General features: G+C 40.9%; 1 protein-coding gene across 1 annotated transcript in view; it reads left to right on the forward strand.

Annotated features, from left to right (window-relative positions):
• The window catches only part of LOC105928820 (capping protein, Arp2/3 and myosin-I linker protein 3), a gene marked incomplete in the record, with an annotated part of 40,469 nt that extends 21,562 nt beyond the window's left edge, over nt 1-18,907 (forward strand). Inside the window, 18 exon segments of the mRNA XM_036141469.1 lie at nt 244-337; nt 2,208-2,306; nt 2,392-2,511; nt 2,586-2,699; nt 2,775-2,950; nt 3,063-3,150; nt 3,246-3,365; nt 9,516-9,582; nt 9,712-9,899; nt 10,174-10,253; nt 12,958-13,125; nt 14,777-14,969; nt 15,062-15,776; nt 15,906-16,000; nt 16,272-16,398; nt 17,336-17,407; nt 17,974-18,081; nt 18,307-18,907. Coding sequence (XP_035997362.1) covers nt 244-337; nt 2,208-2,306; nt 2,392-2,511; nt 2,586-2,699; nt 2,775-2,950; nt 3,063-3,150; nt 3,246-3,365; nt 9,516-9,582; nt 9,712-9,899; nt 10,174-10,253; nt 12,958-13,125; nt 14,777-14,969; nt 15,062-15,776; nt 15,906-16,000; nt 16,272-16,398; nt 17,336-17,407; nt 17,974-18,081; nt 18,307-18,347 — 2,665 coding nt within the window.
• Between the last annotated feature and the right edge of the window lie 1,457 nt (nt 18,908-20,364).

The raw sequence follows: 20,364 nt of genomic DNA on the forward strand, positions 1-20,364 counted from the left end.
TTCTTCCGTCTCGCTATCTCACATGGTCCAGGCTCACCTTAGGGCTGCAGAGGACATGGTTGCACACATCAAACCGTTACTCGGTTGCTCCATAAAGGAGTCGTATTTTGGGATGATCTCTGTCCAGCGGGGGTGTTATCATTCGTCAACCTTTGAGCCAATTCAAATGTTTCCTTAAAGTCCCGTATTGCCTGCTTTAATAACTTAATCCTTCTGTCTTTTTCCGCTCCCTCCTTTTTTTAGTAATTTCACCTTGCAGTACATGCCTCTGCCCCTAAGTGACATCAGCCAGGCGTACCGCAGCGCGCCAGAGAAGACAGAGCAGGCCCTCACTAAGGTTGGTGTTACAATCACTGTCTGGATGATTTATTGAAGGTTGGCTGATGTAAAGAAGACATGTGCCCTTTCATAAAAAAAAAGGGCCCATCTCCTTTAAATCAATGTCATGCTTTTGGCCAAAACACAGCAAGTCCAAATATTTTCTTTTTCAAACACTATTCACCACCTGTCTTTAGATCAGTCACCTGTATGGGATGGAGTTAACCCCTCCACAACTTCATTTCCAGAGTTTCCTTTAAAAAAAGATGCAGTGCCCTACAGGGACGTTTTAAATGACGTGACATTTTTAACTTAACTTCGATATGTGTTACTATGGAGATCTGATGTGATAAACAAGCACAGAGTATAGCATATAAGTATGAACTGGAAGGAAAGGGATAGATGTTTTTTTTTAGAGGATTTGCAATTAGAAAGTGCATTGAGTATTCAGCCCCTTTCACTCTGAAACACCCAAACAAAATTCAGTGGAACACAATGCCTCAAAAAGACACAGAATTTGTAAATTTGGTCATAATTCATATTATGAATCTCTGTCTTTGAACATCTCATGGATCACTGTTTTAACAATAAACTGAAAATGGAAGACGTCTTCTTTGCAGTTTGCCATTTAGGGGACGCTAGCAAATACGTGAAAGAAAGATTTCCTCGTCAGATAAATTAAATTTGAACTGTTGGTCGACATGTTAAATGCTATGTGCAGCAGAAAGCTAACCCTGCACATAACTTGAAGACAATATTACCAGGCTGTGGTGGCAGCATGATGCTGTGGGGATGCTTTTCTTCACCAGTGGACAGGGAAACTGGTCAGAGTTGGTGGGAACATGAATGATAGGGTTATCTTTAATTATCCTACAAAGAAAACCACACAAACACAAGTTTAGACTCTTCTGCAGAACGAGGGCAGACCAGCCAAACGAAGAACCACGCTCCCTGACAGTCTCTGGCTCATCTGCCCCGAGCCACCTCTTTCTCTCTGCCTTTATTATTAACATCAGAAGGGACAGGGGGGTTCAGGAACTCACAACAGGGGTGGGCACACAAAGAGGTGTAGGATTAGTATACACAGCTGGATAAAACATGACATTCCTCATCTGGGAGAAGCATTTGTTCTTCCTGTGTGGAGTTAAAACAATAGAACATTCCTGCAAGTCAGCTCTTTAAACAGACTAAATGCCTGTGACTTAATAAGAATAAAATCATTACATTCACATTTCTCTAACAATGAATTAAAATTAAATACAGGACAAAAAGCTGTTAAAGGCTACAAATGACACAGATTGTTAACGTCCATGCAAAAGAGTCCATATTGGGGCAGAAGTTCACCTTCCAGCATAACAGTGACCCTAAACATACATCAAGATCTACGATGGAATGGCATGGAGCAAAGCATATTCATGTGCTAGAACGGCCCAGTCAAAGTTTGGACCTAAATTCATCGTCCACCCAGTAGCTGTGCTTGAACTATTTCTCTAAGATTTGATTTTAAAACATGAAGCTTGTAGAGATGTACCTCAAAAGAGTTGTTATATGTTTTTTTTTCTATTATAATCCACTGCATTATGTTTGTGTGACACATAAAATGCAGAAGAATTACACTAACGTTTGTGATTAAAATGTGACGGTAAAAGGTTAATTTTGCAAGAGACTTTGCATTCGAAAAGATCAGAACTTTTTCTGCTTGATTTATGGACAAAGTTAGCCCCACACAAATATAGACTTTTGATGAATAAAACTTGTCAATCAGTTCATACTGAAGCATTTTTTTTAATCTGTGAAATGTATAAATTAACCTGGTCTCATTTTGAACTTACACGCCTCTGTCTGATTTTGTGACCTGTTTTTTTTTTTTAAACGTGACCATCTCACAGATCCAGCGCTCTCTGGTCAGGAACAACCAGACGCAGCGCTTTTCTCAGAGGCAGGCCCTGCGGCTGCACCAGGGCTTGGTCACCAGCACCGCCGAGCAGGTAGCGCCCGTCTGTGAGGATGTGTTTGAAGTGTTTCAGGAGTGTTTTTTGCCACCATCACTTAGCTGCCCTTTTTGTTTCCAAGGTGATGGAGCGCCTCTGTGTGCGTGTCCAGCAGCAGGTGTGTTTGTTACGGGGCAAAGGAGAGCTGGAAGAGATCCAAGCTGCAAAGCAAGTCCTGAAAGAGGCCAGGAACTCTCGGGCTGTGAGTGATACGAAACATTCAGGGGCGTTGTTTGGGTTCTGTTTAGTCTGAATTTGAATGAATCCTCTCCCAAGCTTTACCCGTCACTGTGTGAGCTGGCCCACGTGCTGTCCGTGGACGGGCCCGTGCGGCAGAGGTTGGACTCCCTGGCTGGGGAACTCGCCAAAGCTGCGGATAAAGAGCTGCAGGTAGATCCGAGAGCCTCCGTTCCCTTCGTGATCCGCGGCAGATGACAGAGTTCGTGACAGCCTCATCCGTTTCAGGTGATCGTAGACTCCATGGTGTCACTCTGCCGAGAGCTCTGTCCTTTATCATCCTCTGCAGCGGAGAGATTAAGTCCTCCGCTCTCATCTGTCTCCGAGCGCGTGTCCATCCCTCGCTCTGCCATCCGCACGGCCCTCATGGAAAGAGCGGCGCAGGACATCCACAGAGCTTTGGAGTGAGAGCAACAACAAAAAAGTCTGAATTTGATAAGCTGGGCATTGATTTTTCTCTATTTGCTAACCCCTTTTCATCTGTCTGTCCCTCGGCTCAAACTCAATCTTCTCCAGAGAGGTAAAGCTGTCTGTTGTCTCCTATCTCACCAACTCCATTGTGGACCAAATCCTCCAAGAGCTCTATGCCACCCACAAGACCCTGGTAAACACTCGCTGCCGCCGTGAAAGGGTGTGAAAGAGACACAGATTGATTGTGAGAGTGGGTGACAAAGAGTTTAAGAGTGCCGTGTGTCTCAGACCCGGCAGGTGTCTCATCTAAAATGCTGGGAGGGGACGTGTGAAGATGGGACTGCGTGGAGTTTTAACAGACACAGAGACTCCCTGGACATCACAGATGAAGAGCTCGGCACCAGCATAGTGAGTGGGGACATTGTGTGTTGGTGTGTGTACGTGTGTGTGTGTGTTTCCATTTTCATTTTCCTGGAAATGTGTCCGACGTACCTCACCCATCATCAAATGTTGCATTCCTTATATATATATTTTGTTTATGGCTGGTGATTTGTTGTTCAGTTTAGGTATAAATGCACTGTGCCTGATTGTTGCTGACTCCAATTTCTCCTTAAAATTACAAAATGAACCAATATATGTACAGTATTCCTGCCATGAGCAGTCACGCCGTGTCTGTGAGAGCTCTGTTACTATAAAACTAAAGGTTTTACCAAACTTATGTGTTTCATCAATAATTATCTGTTATGTATTTTTGGACCTTCGTGGGTGTTCTCTTCAACTATGTTTTGCATTTGCTTTCTTAACCTGGTGTATAATCCCTGATGGATTCGTTCCACAGAGCTCCTCACATCCATCTGGGATTGCTCCTTTGGAGACGTATTTCAGAAGGTGCCTTATGAAAGATCCTTGCATATGATTGGATAAACCACTCTTCCGCCATCTTTACTGACATGCGACTTCAACCCCTCACATCGAAACCAACTCGTGACGCTGACATTAGGGAAGATCGAGCTCTTGCCAAACCCGATCAGGAGAAGGGGGAAAACATTGTTTCCACTAAGAAAAGCCTTCAAAGCCGTTCTCTGGTGTTCTTTTAAAGAATTAATATTCGGTAGATTGGACAACACTAATGAAATAGCAGCAGCGATGTTATCACTTGCTTCCTCGCTGCAAGCCACCATTGCTGTGTGGATCCAAACAGTCGCTTCTCTGAAACGTCAAATCTGCCCAAAATCCTGTCTGGTGATCCTGATTGGCTCATCCATTTTATGTGGTGTTGAAATCCCTCCCAATGGCGGCGATTTCAGATGAATGTGTGGAGCTGTGTGGAGCGTTTCAGATTAGCTTAAATTGTCAAAGTGTACGCTATTTGTTAACAGAAAAACACTCTTCTCTGTGCAAATAAACTGATAAGTTACAATTTAATCATTTACTACAAAGTCAAAATGGTTTATAAAGCTGACATTTCAAACTTAATATTAGTGATCAGTGCCACTAAGTTGTGATCTGGCACCTAGCATTACTAACCAAGTAGTCTTTATATGTTCCATGGACGATTGGTTCTCAAACGTTTTATATTGGGTCCGATTTCAAGTACCACTATGATTTCAAGATATTTTAAAATAGCATTACAGCAGGAGTTGGAATCTTGTAGGGTTTTGCCACAAAACAAAACATTCCCCTTCAACCTTCCCAGTTGAAAAGAAATTGGATCTCTTTTAAGATCAGTTTGCAGAAAAAAACTATTATTTTCTCTATTTCAGCTTATTAACTCTATTAACACTGGTTTCCAGTATCGTATGTGCTTTCTCTTATTTCTTTAAACATGTCATTGATAGGATAGGATAAACAGATAATGTTGTTTCATGACTACTTCCACACTGAAGAGTGTTGTGACCAGCGTTATTTAGAGTTTCCAACTGCTCGGTTACTGGTCACAGCAAAAAATAAGCTGAAAATAGTCAGCTGCCAGTCACCAGCCTAGTTAATATTTTATGATTCATGAATGAATGCAGAAAAGTGGTACAATCAGCATAAAACCTCCAGAGAGGAAGGTACGTGTGCAGCCGAGTCTGCCTCCTACACACAGCTTAACCTCCTGACCGTAGCCAGTGCGTTCTTGTTTTGCAGGTTTTGCCTGCAGCCAACGTTGCAGGAAATGTTTTTTTGTTTTATTTATTTTTTGTTTTTTTGCCAACAGCCAAATGTAATTTGAAGTGATTTAAAGGATTTCGCTGAGCTACACAGTTGGCTCCAAAATAGACTCCAGCAAAAATAACAGTTCTCTTGTAAAGTCTGGGAAATAGGAAAAATTATATATTTTTTTTCCCCCTCTGTCGACAGCAGTTGTTTCTTCTCTGTCAAATCTGACTCCATCAATTTTAATTCAACAGACACTAAGTATAATATTATTCTCTGTAAGAGCCTGGGGCAGAATTTATACAGCTCTCCTCCTTTTTCTAATCCCCTGTAAGATTTCTCTTGGCCCAGTTCTGTTTTCTAGTTCTGTCTGACATAGGAAAATCAAATATTCCTTAATTTTTATTTATGTAGTTGCAACGTTAGAAATTTCTGTCACCTTACGAAATATTTGTGTCAGTGAACATGTTGATTAAATAAGATCTTCACTTTTATTCTTGTTTACTGCATTATTAACTTGGGTATTAACAGGTGTTAAAGGCAGAGTCTCAGTCCTGTCAGAGCTGTCAGAAATGAAGGCATCAGCATCTGAATAATTATTCTGACTTTCCTGACATGGACACAGCAGCTAAAGGTCGAAAACGTTGAGAGGCCCCAGCTCGTCCACTGGAAACACTTTAACAGCACTTGAATTGATGATGTGTTGTCAATTCAATTGTGTCTTGGCCTTTGGAAGCGAGCACTGATTGGAGTGATTGAAGCACAGTATTTGAAAAGGCCTATTATTTCTGACAACACGCGCCACTGACATCACGCATTCAGGTTGTGTACATTCACGAAACACAGCAGGCAAAATATTAAACACTTGTGAACTGTGTGTTTGGTTAAATAGCTGGATCGTTCTTCACTGCTGCTCAATGTGACGACTTTTATTTAAAGCATTCTCGTTTTTAACCTCTGTCCGTCCCTTTGGTCGTCATCTGGTTCATACTCTGCAGGTTTTAGCAAGATTAGAAATGCTTTTTTATCTGCCCACAACGAAGTCTTTAAAAGGTGTTCATGGTTTTCATATGACCTCCAATTTGTTTGTGTTTTAGTCAATAATGGATGGGTCAAATTTTGAGCCATGGTTGAGTTGGTATCAGCAGCCAGTAACTTATCTACAGCAGTCTGAACAACCCCGATTCAGAGAAATGCTGGTGAGTTGTCGTCTAAATGAGTTTATGCCTTGTCAGAGCAGGGCAAAAACCAAAGTGGATTTCTGCCATCATAATAAAGATTTAGAGCTGCTCATAAGGGATGTATCAAGGTTTCACAGTATAAAAAATGCAAACATGTCTCACCGAACTTAAGTCTGAGTTGCAAAGCACTTGCTAGAGGCTTGGCTTAACCTCACTTTAAATAGGTCTAAGCTTTTAGCACAGGCCCCAGATAAGAAGGTAAGTGCTTTGCCCCTTTCTGACCTGTGTTGCACGAGTTAGCATCACATTCAGAATCTTGTCTCATTGTTATAAATCCTGTTTTGTGTCATAGACTGGATGTATTGCTATACAGCTACTTTTCATGCAAACTTATTTTTATTAGCCTTAATGTACAGTAGGAGCTTTGGAGAAGGTCTTTGTAAGCGAGACCAAGGTCATTTCTACTGAGGGTTGCTTTCTTCTAAAAAAAACAGTACTGCATAGAAAATGTGTTCTCGAGTTAGAGAAATTACCTGAAAGAAAAATATTGCAGTGAAAATAATCTTAGACTGGATAGATGGATGGATGGATGGATGGATGGATGGATGGATGGATGGATGGATGGATGGATGGATGGATGGATGGATGGATGGATGGATGGATGGATGGATGGATGGATGAGGGAGATTTTTGTTTCGGTTTTGCCCGCCATGACCAGCTTTTAGTTGGACTCTCTGTTCATGATGTCCTTCTGTTTCGTTTTGTTTTTCAAACTGAGATTATTTTAAAAAACTCTGCACTGCAAGATCATGACTGCCTACACCTACCACAGAACACTACCTTAAAATTCACAAGCTGACCCTATATGACCAATATGAGCCTTTTGTAGGTGCTTTTCTTTCTAACAACACATCTAATGAGAAAAGAACAGCTACAACACTTTTTCCTGCTAATGTGACTCCATGTCAACTTGCCCCTCCATGCCTTCTTACCTTTTGTTGATTCTGAGGGTAACATTGTGGGTTGTTTACGCCTGCAAGTATGCTTACAGCATGTACTGTACAGTAATCTGAGAAACATCGATTTATGGTACATCTCTGAGCTAGAAAGGCAGATTTGACACTTGCTGCTTGGCCTTGTATATTGACACCAACATTTAGTTATCCCACTAAACCCAGCAGCATAACATTTTGACCTATTTCTGGAAAAAGAAAAGCAAGCAAAGAAAAAACTTTGTTTTGGGGGACGTTAAAAATATAATGACAACTCCCCCACACATCAACTTGTGCTAGCTTGATACATTTTTACATCTTCCAATGCGATCTTTTGTGCATGGATGACCATTTTCACCAATGGGTTCAAAATACATTTAAAAGATATATTAAAACATGTAAAGATTTTAGATACCTGTTCATTTTATTTTTTCCAGATACGTATTTTGATTAACAAAAAATTGGTGAGAAAACCTAAACTTAAAAACTCCAAATAGGTAAATTACTGTCTTTCCTCACTACTGGGTTTGATTAAAAAAATACATTTTACCAGCAGATTTCTTTTTAACTTATCTCAAAAGAAGAAAATTGCATTATTATCTGAATTTTATCAGGATAACTGTAATGGAGGACCTTTCTGCTGAATCTGATAAAGAACAAATGATAAATTTCTGCTGACGCATGACAAGAGCTCTTCTGCATTAACAAGACAGCAGCTGGATCCAGGAGCATCTCAAGAATCAAACAGGATGTTTTTTTGGGGGTTTTATCAGTTTCCATTTAGTCTGGTCAGGCACCACTCATCTCAGTCTCGCTCTCTCCAAAACCTGTGCAGAATTTAAAGGATTTTGTTTGCAGTACTCTAAGCATGGACTCTTTAGTTCCAAGGCTTTCTTGTTAGAAATAATCAGAAAGTAGATCTGTGTGTGTCAGTTGGTGCCTCTGAGGTAAGAGCATCAGAGAGTGATATAAAAAAAACAGCAAAATTAACAAATAAAGTGTTACAGACACAAACAATCAACGCCTTGATAACATCGCTGAAAAATAAGTAGTATTATTTAATACAAGATGTAAGAAGTGACAGCCAAAGCTAATGATAGGGCTTTTTCTGTATAGAAGTGAATCTGTAAACAATTGGATCCAAGCGCCTGTAGGTGTTTGCGAGAGTGCGCTTGTGTATATGAGGTTTAGCCATAAGAAAAATGTAAAGCCTTAAAAAATACGGCAAATTTTGGACCTCTTGGGCTTTGGTACTTTTGATGTCACAGCTAACATTTTCTACAAGTTGTCATAAATGTCCTTCTGCATTCAGAATTTTTTTTTTATATATATATTTTTATTGGGTTAGAAGGGTGCAATACATTAATTTACATGAGAATACATTTCACCTATCCCCCACCCCTCTACATTCCCAGGAATACAGTGAAAAATGTTAACAATAAGCAAACCTGATTCTCTCCCTTTTAATGAGAAAACAGGAGGGGAGAACAGTTACCCAACCAACAAGCAAATTACATAAAATAATAATAATAAAATAAATAAATAAATAATAATAATAACAAACAAAATTTAGAGGAGGGATCTGAAATGCTTAGAAAGCAAAATCAAAAATATAATTATAGCAGTTATTATATGTTGTGCTTAAGGTTCGACCACCAAATCCCTAACCCAACCGCTGGTCTCTCTTAAAATCCTGGCTGGAAAATTAGGAGTGATTCAATTAGAGAGGGGGTATGTCAGAGTATCTTAATTAAAGCCATACTTTTTAATCGTCTAAGGAGTGAGTTGAATCAACTAAGGAAAGAATGGGATTCCAAGTTTTATAAAATTTGTCGACACATCCCCTAATGCTGTACTTGATTTTTTCTAAGTGTAGGATTCTTATCCTTCCACTGAAGTAATATGCGTCTCTGGGCTACCAGAGATGCGAAAGCAATAGCGTTACTTTCCCTGTTCGTGAAGTGTGTGGATTCCTGAAGCACACCAAAGATAGAGGTCAAAGGACTCTGAAGCACTGGCTTGTTTAAAGCTTTTATTCAGAAATATTTTTAATCAACTTTGTGATTAAAATTGTGCAGATCACAGTAGGGAATTATTTATTTATTCTGCTGTTTGTTAATTTACGATTTATGTCGAAAATAATTTTTTTTATAGTTCACATGGCTTTATTTAGTGCCTTGTTTTGTTCAGCTAAAGGATGACAGTGCTTTTCCCTTCTTTTTCTGTCTTCTTTTGTATCCTCCCAGGACACAATTGCCATTAAGAAGCGCAGCTCAAGAACGAGGAGAATACGACCCGTCTCTACAAGGCTGAGTAAGTACTCCACTTAAAGCTTTCCGAGTTGAGCTCTGACTCCATCGTGTTTTGGATCTAATCACACCTGATCCAATTCGGAGTTTGCATGTCTCTGATTGTATCTCTTCCAATCTGTGTTGCCACCAGGCTTGTGCGACGACTCCAGCTCCTCGCCACCTCCCTCCGTGCCGTCGTACTCCTCGCCGCTGTCCCACTCAGCATCCTGGGAGGGTTTATCGGAGCTGCCTACGCAGGGTCTGCCTCTTCATCATGTGACGCGTGTTCGGCCGAGGCCTCCGAGGAGACACAGGGGAGGACATATCCCAGCTGAGACAGTACGCCATCTTTTCTTCACCAATATATGCACATTTTATATTTTCATTTTAAACTCTATATTTGAATTACTCTAATGTGAAGCATCTGGGCTTGCTGGCAAGGACTTCTGTTTTTGTCAAATATAATCTAAATAAACTGTGTGGCTTCAATTAGATTATGTCATCTCAATGAATGCAGTGTAATCCATTTGTTTTATTGCATACATAACTTTTACAACTGAAACCCACAGAACAAGCCTCTCACAGGGGAGTGTTTGTGTCTATGTGTGCACAGCCCTGCAGTGAAAATGGAGGAATAAGCCCTCTGGATGATGGACTCCCAGATTTTTATACAAAACGAGTTCTACCTGATAGGTAAGAGACGCTTTGATGTTTCCACCTCCAGCATTTGTGTCCTGATCCCGTCGTAAACCTCCACTACCAAAATATACACAGACTTTACAAGCTTTACCTGCACATTTCATTTTCTACATATATTTCCCACAGGTTGCCTCAAACTTTTAGATGTTACTCACACTTTCTCTGCAGTTATCTCTTTCCAGTGATTCACAACACAATAAAAATCAATGAACAAAGGTCACATTTGAATTGGATTAGTAGTCCGTTAGATTAAACATTATGGTCCCTTGAAGTTTGTCAACGATGTTGATAGATTAAGCTGTCCAGCAATGATAGCGTCTAAATACCAAATTGCATGAAAAGATGCTTTTGATGTCATTGTCATTCATGTAGGACTTTAAACAAATAACAAAAAAACTGTCCCAAAGTGCTACACGGCAAGGATTAAACACAAGCAGGAGAAATAAAATAATACTTCGGGAAAAAAAAAAAAATAATTATTTATGATTAAGTAAAGCTAACTGACAAAGTTGTAAAACAGTTTCAGAAATGAAACAATAAGACAAAAAAATATAAATCCAAAACAGATAAAATATAATCACAACGTCAAGGTTGTTATAGTCAAATGCCTCGGAGTAAGTGTGGGTCTTATTAAGTTCATCAAAGGTTTCTAACTTCTGAACAGCTCCCAGCAGGAAAAACTAACCACTCCACAAATTAGGACCATCTGTAAAGGCCCGATCACCTGTTTCTTAGTTTACCTCGGTCATCTAAAAGCTCCAGGCTGCTTTGACGTCTGTGGTCTAGATGAAACATGATGGCGTAACAGGTTCTGCTGATGAGATGCAGTCAGACCCTTAGCAACCCATCCTGTAACGGAGGGGAACCAGTGGACTGAAGCTAACAGTGGAGATACGTATTTGCTTCGGTTTCCATGCCTTGGGGTTTTGGACCGTTTAGACTGAAGTCTGATGGCGGTCACATTTAATTAGTACAATGAACGGCCACACAAAAGAATCCAATTTCAGCAACAACTAAAAAAATCAGAAATGATCATCAAGACCTGCAGTGTGAATGTAGCCCAAGTTCCTCTAAAAAAAAAAAGCAAAGCATGTTGCGGTATTCCATTTATGGGACTTTATGCCACAAGCATGGTAGGACAGAAACATTGCTTTGAAACCATAATCTTATAAAATTGTGAGACAGGCATTCTGTAACTAGTCAAAAATGGACATAATTAAATAACTTAAACTCCTTCTGTGTCTCCCTCAATAAACCCTAACAGCTGATTGGTTACCCTGCACAGCAACTCAGCTGCGGACCAATTACCTCCTCTATTGTGTTTTTGCCACACTTGGTAATTTTGATTTGTTAGGTGGAGAGATGAAATAAATTCAAAATGTTCTGCAACGCATGACCTTGAAGTAAAAATATTTATGAAAAATAATGAAATGTTAAAGAATAATCATTTATATGTTTATTTATTTAACATAAAAATGGTTAATTTGTTTGGTGCATCAACCTGTCCCTGTTGTCCCAGTTGGGTTGCCTCGCCTTCTGGGTGGTCTAAATAATTTGTATTTCAGGCTTCTGCTTGGTGACATGTTGAGATGTGAGCAGTCCGTTTCTTTGGACGCCCCTCACCTTCAGCCCAGATCTTGTGTGCGCTGAGGACTAATGTCCACCCAGACCACAGCAGGCTATGAAACTTAACTTTACCTATCAGTCCTGTTCTAATTATAACTTCCCCTGGCAAAAATACACAACGCGTTGCGGACAGAAGATGCTAAGTTGGTTATCACCACTGGAGCACATGAGACAGAGATGATAGAGATCCAGCTGTAGTCTACGGACTGGGGAGCGAACAGAAGGTAGCACCTTGAGGCGTGTTCCTCAGGTAACAGACACGGCTCGCTTTGTTCATGTCAAAGTGACGGAGCAGCTGTCTGACCCAAAGCAGCTAGACTTACTGAAACTGCGTACGCTCCTCTCTGCCGCCGTTGGCCCCCCACTACTGCCAGGACAATTAGGGTGGAAAAAAGCTGATAAAGCTCTGTATCAGGCTTAGCTTTTTCTTAACTTTTTAGGAAAAAAATATTCTTGACCATAATTTGATAGTTGAAGGACCCAGTAGTTCTACATCCTTCCAACCCCCTTGCACCACGGGCTGTTGTTTTAAAGCTAAAATAATGTCAAATTGAAATCTGACATGACCTCAACTATTAATTGGGTAACGTTACAAACAAATGTTGGCTCACTGAAGCTAAACGAACACTTGATGTATGCGTGACGCTGTTACATCATGTAACTTCAGGCACCATATTAGATGTTTCTAGGAAAAATAGCTACAATAAAAAAAAATTACACATGTGGAGATAGATAGATAGATAGATAGATAGATAGATAGATAGATAGATAGATAGATAGATAGATAGATAGATAGATAGATAGATAGATAGATAGATAGATAGATAGATAGATAGATAGATAGATAGATAGATAGATAGATAGATGTAGTTGAGCTTTATTGTTGTTTTCTTAAGACATGTAGCCTAGCAACGACCCAACAGCAGCGGCGCAGACAAACAAGCGACCCAGATGGCCGTGATGTCTGTGATATCTTAGCAGAAGGGGCTCGTGTGTGAACCAGCAGGATGACTGCGTTGAACCGGACAGCGTATGTGAGTGTGTGACTTACAGCCTCTCTCCCCACCTCCAGTCAGCTCACCACCCTGCACAAAGCACACTCTCTGAGGAGGAAGAAAAGGAGGAACATGCTGGCCATCTTCAGTTTCCGTAAGAACCGCAGCCAGACCTTGTCCAATCAGGAGGCTGAGGCGGAGGTCTACGGAGACGGCTGTCACACTGTTGCCACAGCACCCACAGGGTGAGGCGTTCTCCACAGACGCACTCAGAGATTACTTCCTGAAAAAAGACTTGTCCTTGAATAATGAAACAAGTCCAGTAGCCTACCTCGTGGGGATGTTAACTCAAACGACCACTAAGAGCTTGTTTATTTTTATCTCCTTATTCCACAGTGAATTGCTGAAGTATTTACGCCTCTTGAACTTTTTCACCTGCTCTCATAACATAACTACTATCTCCTATGTATGCTTACAGGGTTTTATATGGTGAACAACATAAGTTGATGCATAATTCTGAAAAGGAAATAAAATGATGCATGGCTTTATGGTTAAAAAAAAAAAAAATGAAAACCGTTACGTACTTTTGTATTCAGCTCCCTGAATACAAATGACTCCCTGAGTCATTACTAAAGAAAAATATTTAAACAGATTGGTACTGCCATTATTATGTTCTCTGCTGTTTGTTTACCAAATGTTCTCCAACAAAGCTCTGAGGCCTTCACAGGACAGGATGGTTTTATATTGAGATTAAATAACACAAACGATCCCTATTTACCAATCAGGCAACTTCTGAAGACAACCGTTGTAATGGATTTTGTATCAGTTATCAGGTATCAGAGAAAAAGGGGCTAAATATAAATGCACACCAAATGTTCAGATTTTTAATTGTGAGTCAAAAAAATAGTAAATCCATGTTTAATTTTCCTTTCACTTCAGAATTATCCACTAATTTGTGTTGGTCTGTCACATTAAGTCCCACTAAAATCCATCGTGTGTCATGGAGCACAGAAAACGGTTCAAGGGTTATAAATACTTTTTCCAAGGGACTTTACGTTCCCACATGCCAGCATGTTCTAATGGTCAGCTCTGTTCGGTTTTCGTGAGGACAGTCCGCTGCTCTGAGCTAATAAATTCTCGACAAACATGGCTCTGAACCTCCATCTTTTCTGTGTTGACATAAGCAACGACTAAGGCTGCCAAACCAGAAGCTGGCTGATTTCACAGAGTTTGCACAGGTGTGGTTGACAGACGGTGGCTCCGTTTTGGATCAAGAGAGACCACCAAGGGATTAGAAACGGCCACACTACTCCTTAAACGCAAATTAGGAAAGCTAAATTACCAGGCTCCTCACCAGGAATAATGATACTTCATGGGGTAGAAATTATCCCATTTGTATGTCAGTCAGTATTCATATATATATATATATATATATATATATATATATATATATATATATATATTATATATATATATATATATATATATATATAATATATAATATATAATATATATATATATATAATATATATTATATATATATATAATATATATAATATATATATATAATATATATGTGTATATGTATATATACAGAACTTTTCTAATTGATTTCTTCTCACAACCACAAATTCTAATGTACTTTCTTGGAAAATTAGACCTTAAAAGATCCTCAAAGTGCTCCCTACCCCAAGCCCCAAAACTAACGCAGTGGTCCTTGTTTCCCTTTCTGATTCACCAACCAGCTTTCAGGACTGCCAACCTAGAGCCTTTCTCCAAAGTTTCCCATAATCCCTCCCATGCCCAACAGCCATAGGAATTGCATTTTGATCTGCGTAGATAAGTTTTAATGTGAGGAAAATATTAGATCAGTTTGTTGAACATGTTCTCTTTTAGGACAGCAATGGAGAATGTATACACGCTTCTCCAGGCTCCGCGGCCGACTGCCAGGTCTCCCAGCGATGGGGCTGATGGGAAAATGAAAGATCAACAAGGGAAAGGTGCTCTTGTCCTGAGTCCGCCACCAGTGCCAGGTATCCCTCACCCAGGCGCGGGAGGAGGAAAGCACCCCTTTTACTCTCCCAGAGAGGTACAGTCCAGGTCGTCCACACGCTCCCTTTCCTCACATTTTCACCCTTCTCGGTCTTTTCTTGCCTCATCGTCTTTTTTGCGTTTCGGCAGGTATCTGAAATGGACGCCGTGTTTGAACAGCCGGGGGAGACGGACAAGTACTGGGCCGACGACAAACAGAGGACCGAAGTGTTGCAGGCGGAAGCGGACTGGATGATGGAGGCCCGGGCGGGCGACGCCCTCGCAGAGAGGCAACACTTTGACGACGCGCCGCAGGAGAAGAGCCTCAGAGAGCCGAGAACGTCCGACAGACCGGGCGACAGGTACTGGACCGAGAGCCGACACGTGGAGAGACAGTGGACCGTTGACAGACACACCCAGCGGCAGATCGACAGGAAAATAGAGAGGCAATGGATCGGCGGCAGGCAGATCGAGAGGTCCTGGTCTGAGAGCAGACCCATGGACTTGCAGGTCGACAATCAGTGGACAGAGAGAAGACATGCGGGGAGAATGGCGGACAGACAAGTCCAGGCACTCCATTTGGCTCAAAGGCCGCTGCCTCCGTACCCGTCGGACAGGACGCCGTCGCCCAAACAGGAGGGGGACCCTTTGAAAAGCACAGAGGCCGCAGCCATAGAGTGGCATCCGCAGGACCCGCAGGGAGACGGTGGAGGTCCCACAGACGGGTGGAGGGGCAGCGGAGAGGCAGCAGGGGGAGGAGGCGTCTCTGCCGGGCGAAAACCCGAGCCCCCGCCGCAGAGCAGCAAGCCCAACGTGTCCCGGCTGCGTCCGAGGCACAGGCGAGAGAGCTCAGACGCCCTGCCAGGTACAATCATCCATGTTGACGCCGCTGCTGATCATGAAGCAGATTTTGTAGCATGCAATGTGCCTGCTGCTGGAGAAGCTCTGAGTCAGGCTTTGATGTCAGCAAATTCTCTTTCATCGTTCGCTACAGAGGAGGAAGGAGATGAAGAGGGGGACGCCGGAAAGTTGGAGATGAGAGAGAGAAGAAGAGATTCGGAGGGTCAGCCTCCTCCCATTCCTGAGAAGGTGAAAATAGAAAATGTTTGACCTGCTAAAAAGATTATGCTTGGGGCTGAATAGCAGTTCTTACATTCTGATATACTCTGATTTTGTAAAATAGTTCAAATAAGGAATTAAAAATGTGATTCGTAGTTAATGAACTCAAACAAGAGCACAACTGAAGATGATTGAAAGATTTTGATTTTAAAATAACAGTTTTACTCGGTGGGTGGCAAGTTGTTGTTGTTTCTGTTCTGAACAGATCTTCTCTTTGTGATTGTTGTGTTCTGCCTCCCAGCCAAAGACCTCCTCCTATGTGACCTTTTCTAAAGAATCAGCTAATGAAAGGAACTTACCTCCTCCTCCTGTGCCGCCTCCTGCCAACAAGCCGTTTCACGGGCTGCCAGACAGAGCAGCAAGTCAAGGTACCCGCACCACAAACCCCAATTAGCAGAGAAAAGCTACGGTTCAGCCTGAATATATCCATACAGAGAGATTAACACCTTTAAACAGGATAATGGAGGAACTTACAATGATGACATGAATTGGCGCTATATAAATAAAATTGAATTGAATTGAATTGAATTGAACAATTTGACTCTTTACTCTTATTTTTTTCTCTTTACAATGCAATGGAAAACGAGTGCCTTTATATGGAATAAATGATTCAGGGCATTTATATATATATATATATATATATATATATATATATATATATATATATATATATATATATATATATATATATATATATATATATATGTGTGTGTGTGTGTGTGTGTGTGTGGTTATCAGGCATAATAGCTGTAATATTATCAGATATCAATACTGACCCAAAATTTCAAATTGGTGGTGCATCTCTAATCAGAGTGAAAGTGATTAGGGATGCAAATATATATTTTTTGTAGAACAAAAAATATATATTTTGTGTTATCCTATCACATACAATAAATAAAATTGACTATTCACTTGATCTCAATTTATCCAGGTATTATCCCACTGAGATTAAAACTCTCTTTCCCAAGGGAGAAGATAGGCAGCATAGCATAAAACCAAATTTGACAAAGCTACACAATTAAAAACTTGTGATCCAAATGATGACAGTCAAATAACAAAGACGATAAATAATTACATTTGTAACAGGAAAAGCAGGTACCTAAAATGCAACTAGCCCCCAGCTGCTCGTAACGTGGATTTAAAAGCACTGCTGTGGCTGAGGCTTAAGGTCGTAACAGAGAGAGCCTACAAGGGAAACGCTTCAGGGGACACTGTGTTGTGTGTAAGCACGATCTTCTGCATGAAAAGGGAGGTGCATTGAAGGAAGAGCGTGCTTTACTGTGGCTGTTTGAATGTGTTGCTCAGGTGACGAGGGACTGAGACCTCAGGCTCCCGTGAAACCACAGAGGAACAGAAAAGCGATGTCCTGTGACGCAGGTACGACGTGGTTTTCTGGTTTTGTTCATTAGAATGTGTTTGGTGCCATTTCCCCCACACCTCCAAAAAAAAAAAAAAAAAAGAGGAAAGAGGAAAGAAACTATTTCCAAACCTTTTTTCATGTTAGAAAAACAAAAATATGACAATGCAACCATTTTTGTAAGTGATCATATTTTAAAGAGAATTTAATTTGACAGTGTATTTATACACAGCTCTTCTTAAAGGAATTAAACAGCTATTATTATTTTTATATATATATATATATATATATATATATATATATATATATATATATATATATATATATATATATATATATATATATATATAGCTGAGGATACATTTAAATGTAGGTGCAGTATTGGTGTTCGTTTGTGAAGGTTTTTTTGGGCCCTCGAGTCTTTTGTAGCGTAACGCAGTTTGAAAAGCCTTTCTGTACAAGTCGCCTGTGTTGAAAACATAAAAGAAGCCTGTGAGGCTGTGCCTATGTAAATGTGCTGTTGATGTATGTGTAAAAGTGTGTTTCTCTAACTGTTCACTTGTCTCCTGTCCCTCACTGATCTCAGGCTCTGAAAGAGAAAGCCCCAATAACATTGAGAAGCCCCCAAATCGCAAACCCCCTGTGAAAAAACCTAGACTACCACAAAACAGAAATAAGTCTCTGGACTTGTCTGGTACATGTCTCTCTGTATTTTCATTTTTATTTTTATTTTGTATCTCTGTATGCGTGTGTTCGTGACTAACAGAGTGCGAAAGTGAGAGTCAAAGTTCCTTAGGAAGTTGTGTCGGTGGAAATCTATGATGTCTGTAAGTCCCAGCTGAGCTCACATCTGCAGCATCACCTTTTATTGTTGTGTTTTTTTTGTTTTTTGTTTTTTTGCTCCCGTTGCACCTCGCAGACAGCTTCAACGCAGCGCCGGGTCACAGCGAGCTGGTGTGACGGCTGGCACTCCCAGGGTTGCCACGGCAACGGCCGAGGATGTGGCGCGCGGGGGTCAAGAGGAAGACGACCAACGTCAAAGAGCATCATCGTCGTTCATCTGTTTCTGTCGGGAACACTGCCGTCCGCTCGCCCTTCCGTCCAACTCGCCCGGCCTGTTTTATTCCCCCGTCCCTCTCCCAGCCAAACCCGCTCATGTCCTTTTGTGGAACAGTGTTCGCAACGTTAGAGAAGCATACGGTCGTCGCCGTGCGTGTTTGCTGGACAGTGGGCCTAGCGTTCCAACGTCGTGGCTTTTTTTTTTTTTTTTTTTTTTTAGGCAGAAGATGCGAGACTTTATTAGAATGTGATTTGCAATGCGTTTGATCGTTGATACAGTTGACCGCCTTGATTGACACTTGAAAAAAATTAGTTGCTTCTTATCAAATGAAACCCGATGATTTATATCTAGTTTTGCTTTAAGGAAAGGTAATATATTTTCTAGATGAAATAAATATTATGTATGAGCACCCTCATTGTATCAATTATACACAAATAAAAAATGGTTGACTTCTTTTCCATGCGCTTGTGTTTTGTTGCTTTAAAACTCTTCCTGCCTATAGCGGAGTAATATTTTACAATGGCTGTGGGTAGATAGTGAGAGTCTTTTTGAAGTAAAACACTGGACAGAGTTATGACTTTACTTTTACTTATTATTTTTTTGTATCACAAATAAATGCTAGGTTTTATGTTCCGTATGGAAACATTTTCTGTTTTAATTAAGCGTAATATGCTGCACAATGAATAATTATTGCTTAGCAGTGCATTTTTACTAGTTGCAGCCAGCAATGTAATGCATTTTTTAACACAAACTAGTACATGATTAAGTAGAAGAAAGGGATTTAGGGATTTTAAAAGCTTAAATAACTCTCAATAAATCATCTGTTCATTAGGCAATTTAGTCTCTCTCTCTCTATCTATCTCTCTCTCTCTCTCCTTTCTCTCTCCCTCTCTCTCTCTCTGCCTTCGAGGTCCTACAGGTTGTGAAATTCACACAGTCATTTGGTCACCTGTGATCTTATCTTCATCGCAGAGCAAACAGATCGATGTTTCCCTCAGAAGTTGAACTAAAGCTGCACTGAGTTGCAGCCACACCAGTCCGATGTTGCCTCACCTGTCAACACACTGGCCCTGTTGTCAGCCTGTTTCTGTCGCCCCCAGGTGGCGACAAAGCTGTAATTGCGGCGCAGCTTTTAATTAAAAGCAACACAGCTATAATTGCAGTTAATTAGCGAAAACGATTCCAAATGAACTCGCTGTGATCACAGAGAGAGATGACTCCTTACGAAGGCTTCGGGGCTTGCCGATAATGAGCTCCCAGCTGCCTGGTTTGATTTTCACGATCACAAGGTGGATGCTAAATTTACCGGCTTCAGAAATGACTCTCCGGTTGGCATGGCAACGTCGTGTGGTAGCGAGCAAAATAACGCGAGACAGCAGGGGGCGACTAATCCCTGCAGATGAGGCAATCCCTGAAACACAGGCCAGACCAGGCTGTCATCGACAACCGTGCTCTGACCTTTTTTTCTTCTCAAGAGATGCTGTTATGAGCAAGATATGAGTAATATGTACAGAGGAAATCTTTATTTGCCGTCTGCATTAAAACATTTTTTTTTAATCAGCAAACAGACTCCTTGGAAATGCTACTGCATGCAGCTGATTCAAACCTGGTGCTCATGAAATTGCTCTTGCAGTTTGTGGCTTGTACATTCATTTTGGTAATCAAAACTAGCACGTCAATTTATTTTCCTGCGAAAACGTCCACCTTCTCTGGTCCACTGTGCCTAACCAAAGAGTAGCTCTTCCTGGAAACTTTTAAACACCTCAAACGTTGATTTACAGACACCTATGACCTCACGTCACACGCAGCACAGATCTGGTTCGAAGTTTAACACCTACTCTGCCTCAGCTCTTGATACAGCATCCACATTAAATGATGGCTCGAGCTTAAATCTGTTGCAAAGCAAGTTGATCAAAC

This window comes from Fundulus heteroclitus, chromosome 9 (assembly GCF_011125445.2).
Source record: "Fundulus heteroclitus isolate FHET01 chromosome 9, MU-UCD_Fhet_4.1, whole genome shotgun sequence".
In the NCBI taxonomy this organism is placed as follows: domain Eukaryota; kingdom Metazoa; phylum Chordata; class Actinopteri; order Cyprinodontiformes; family Fundulidae; genus Fundulus; species Fundulus heteroclitus.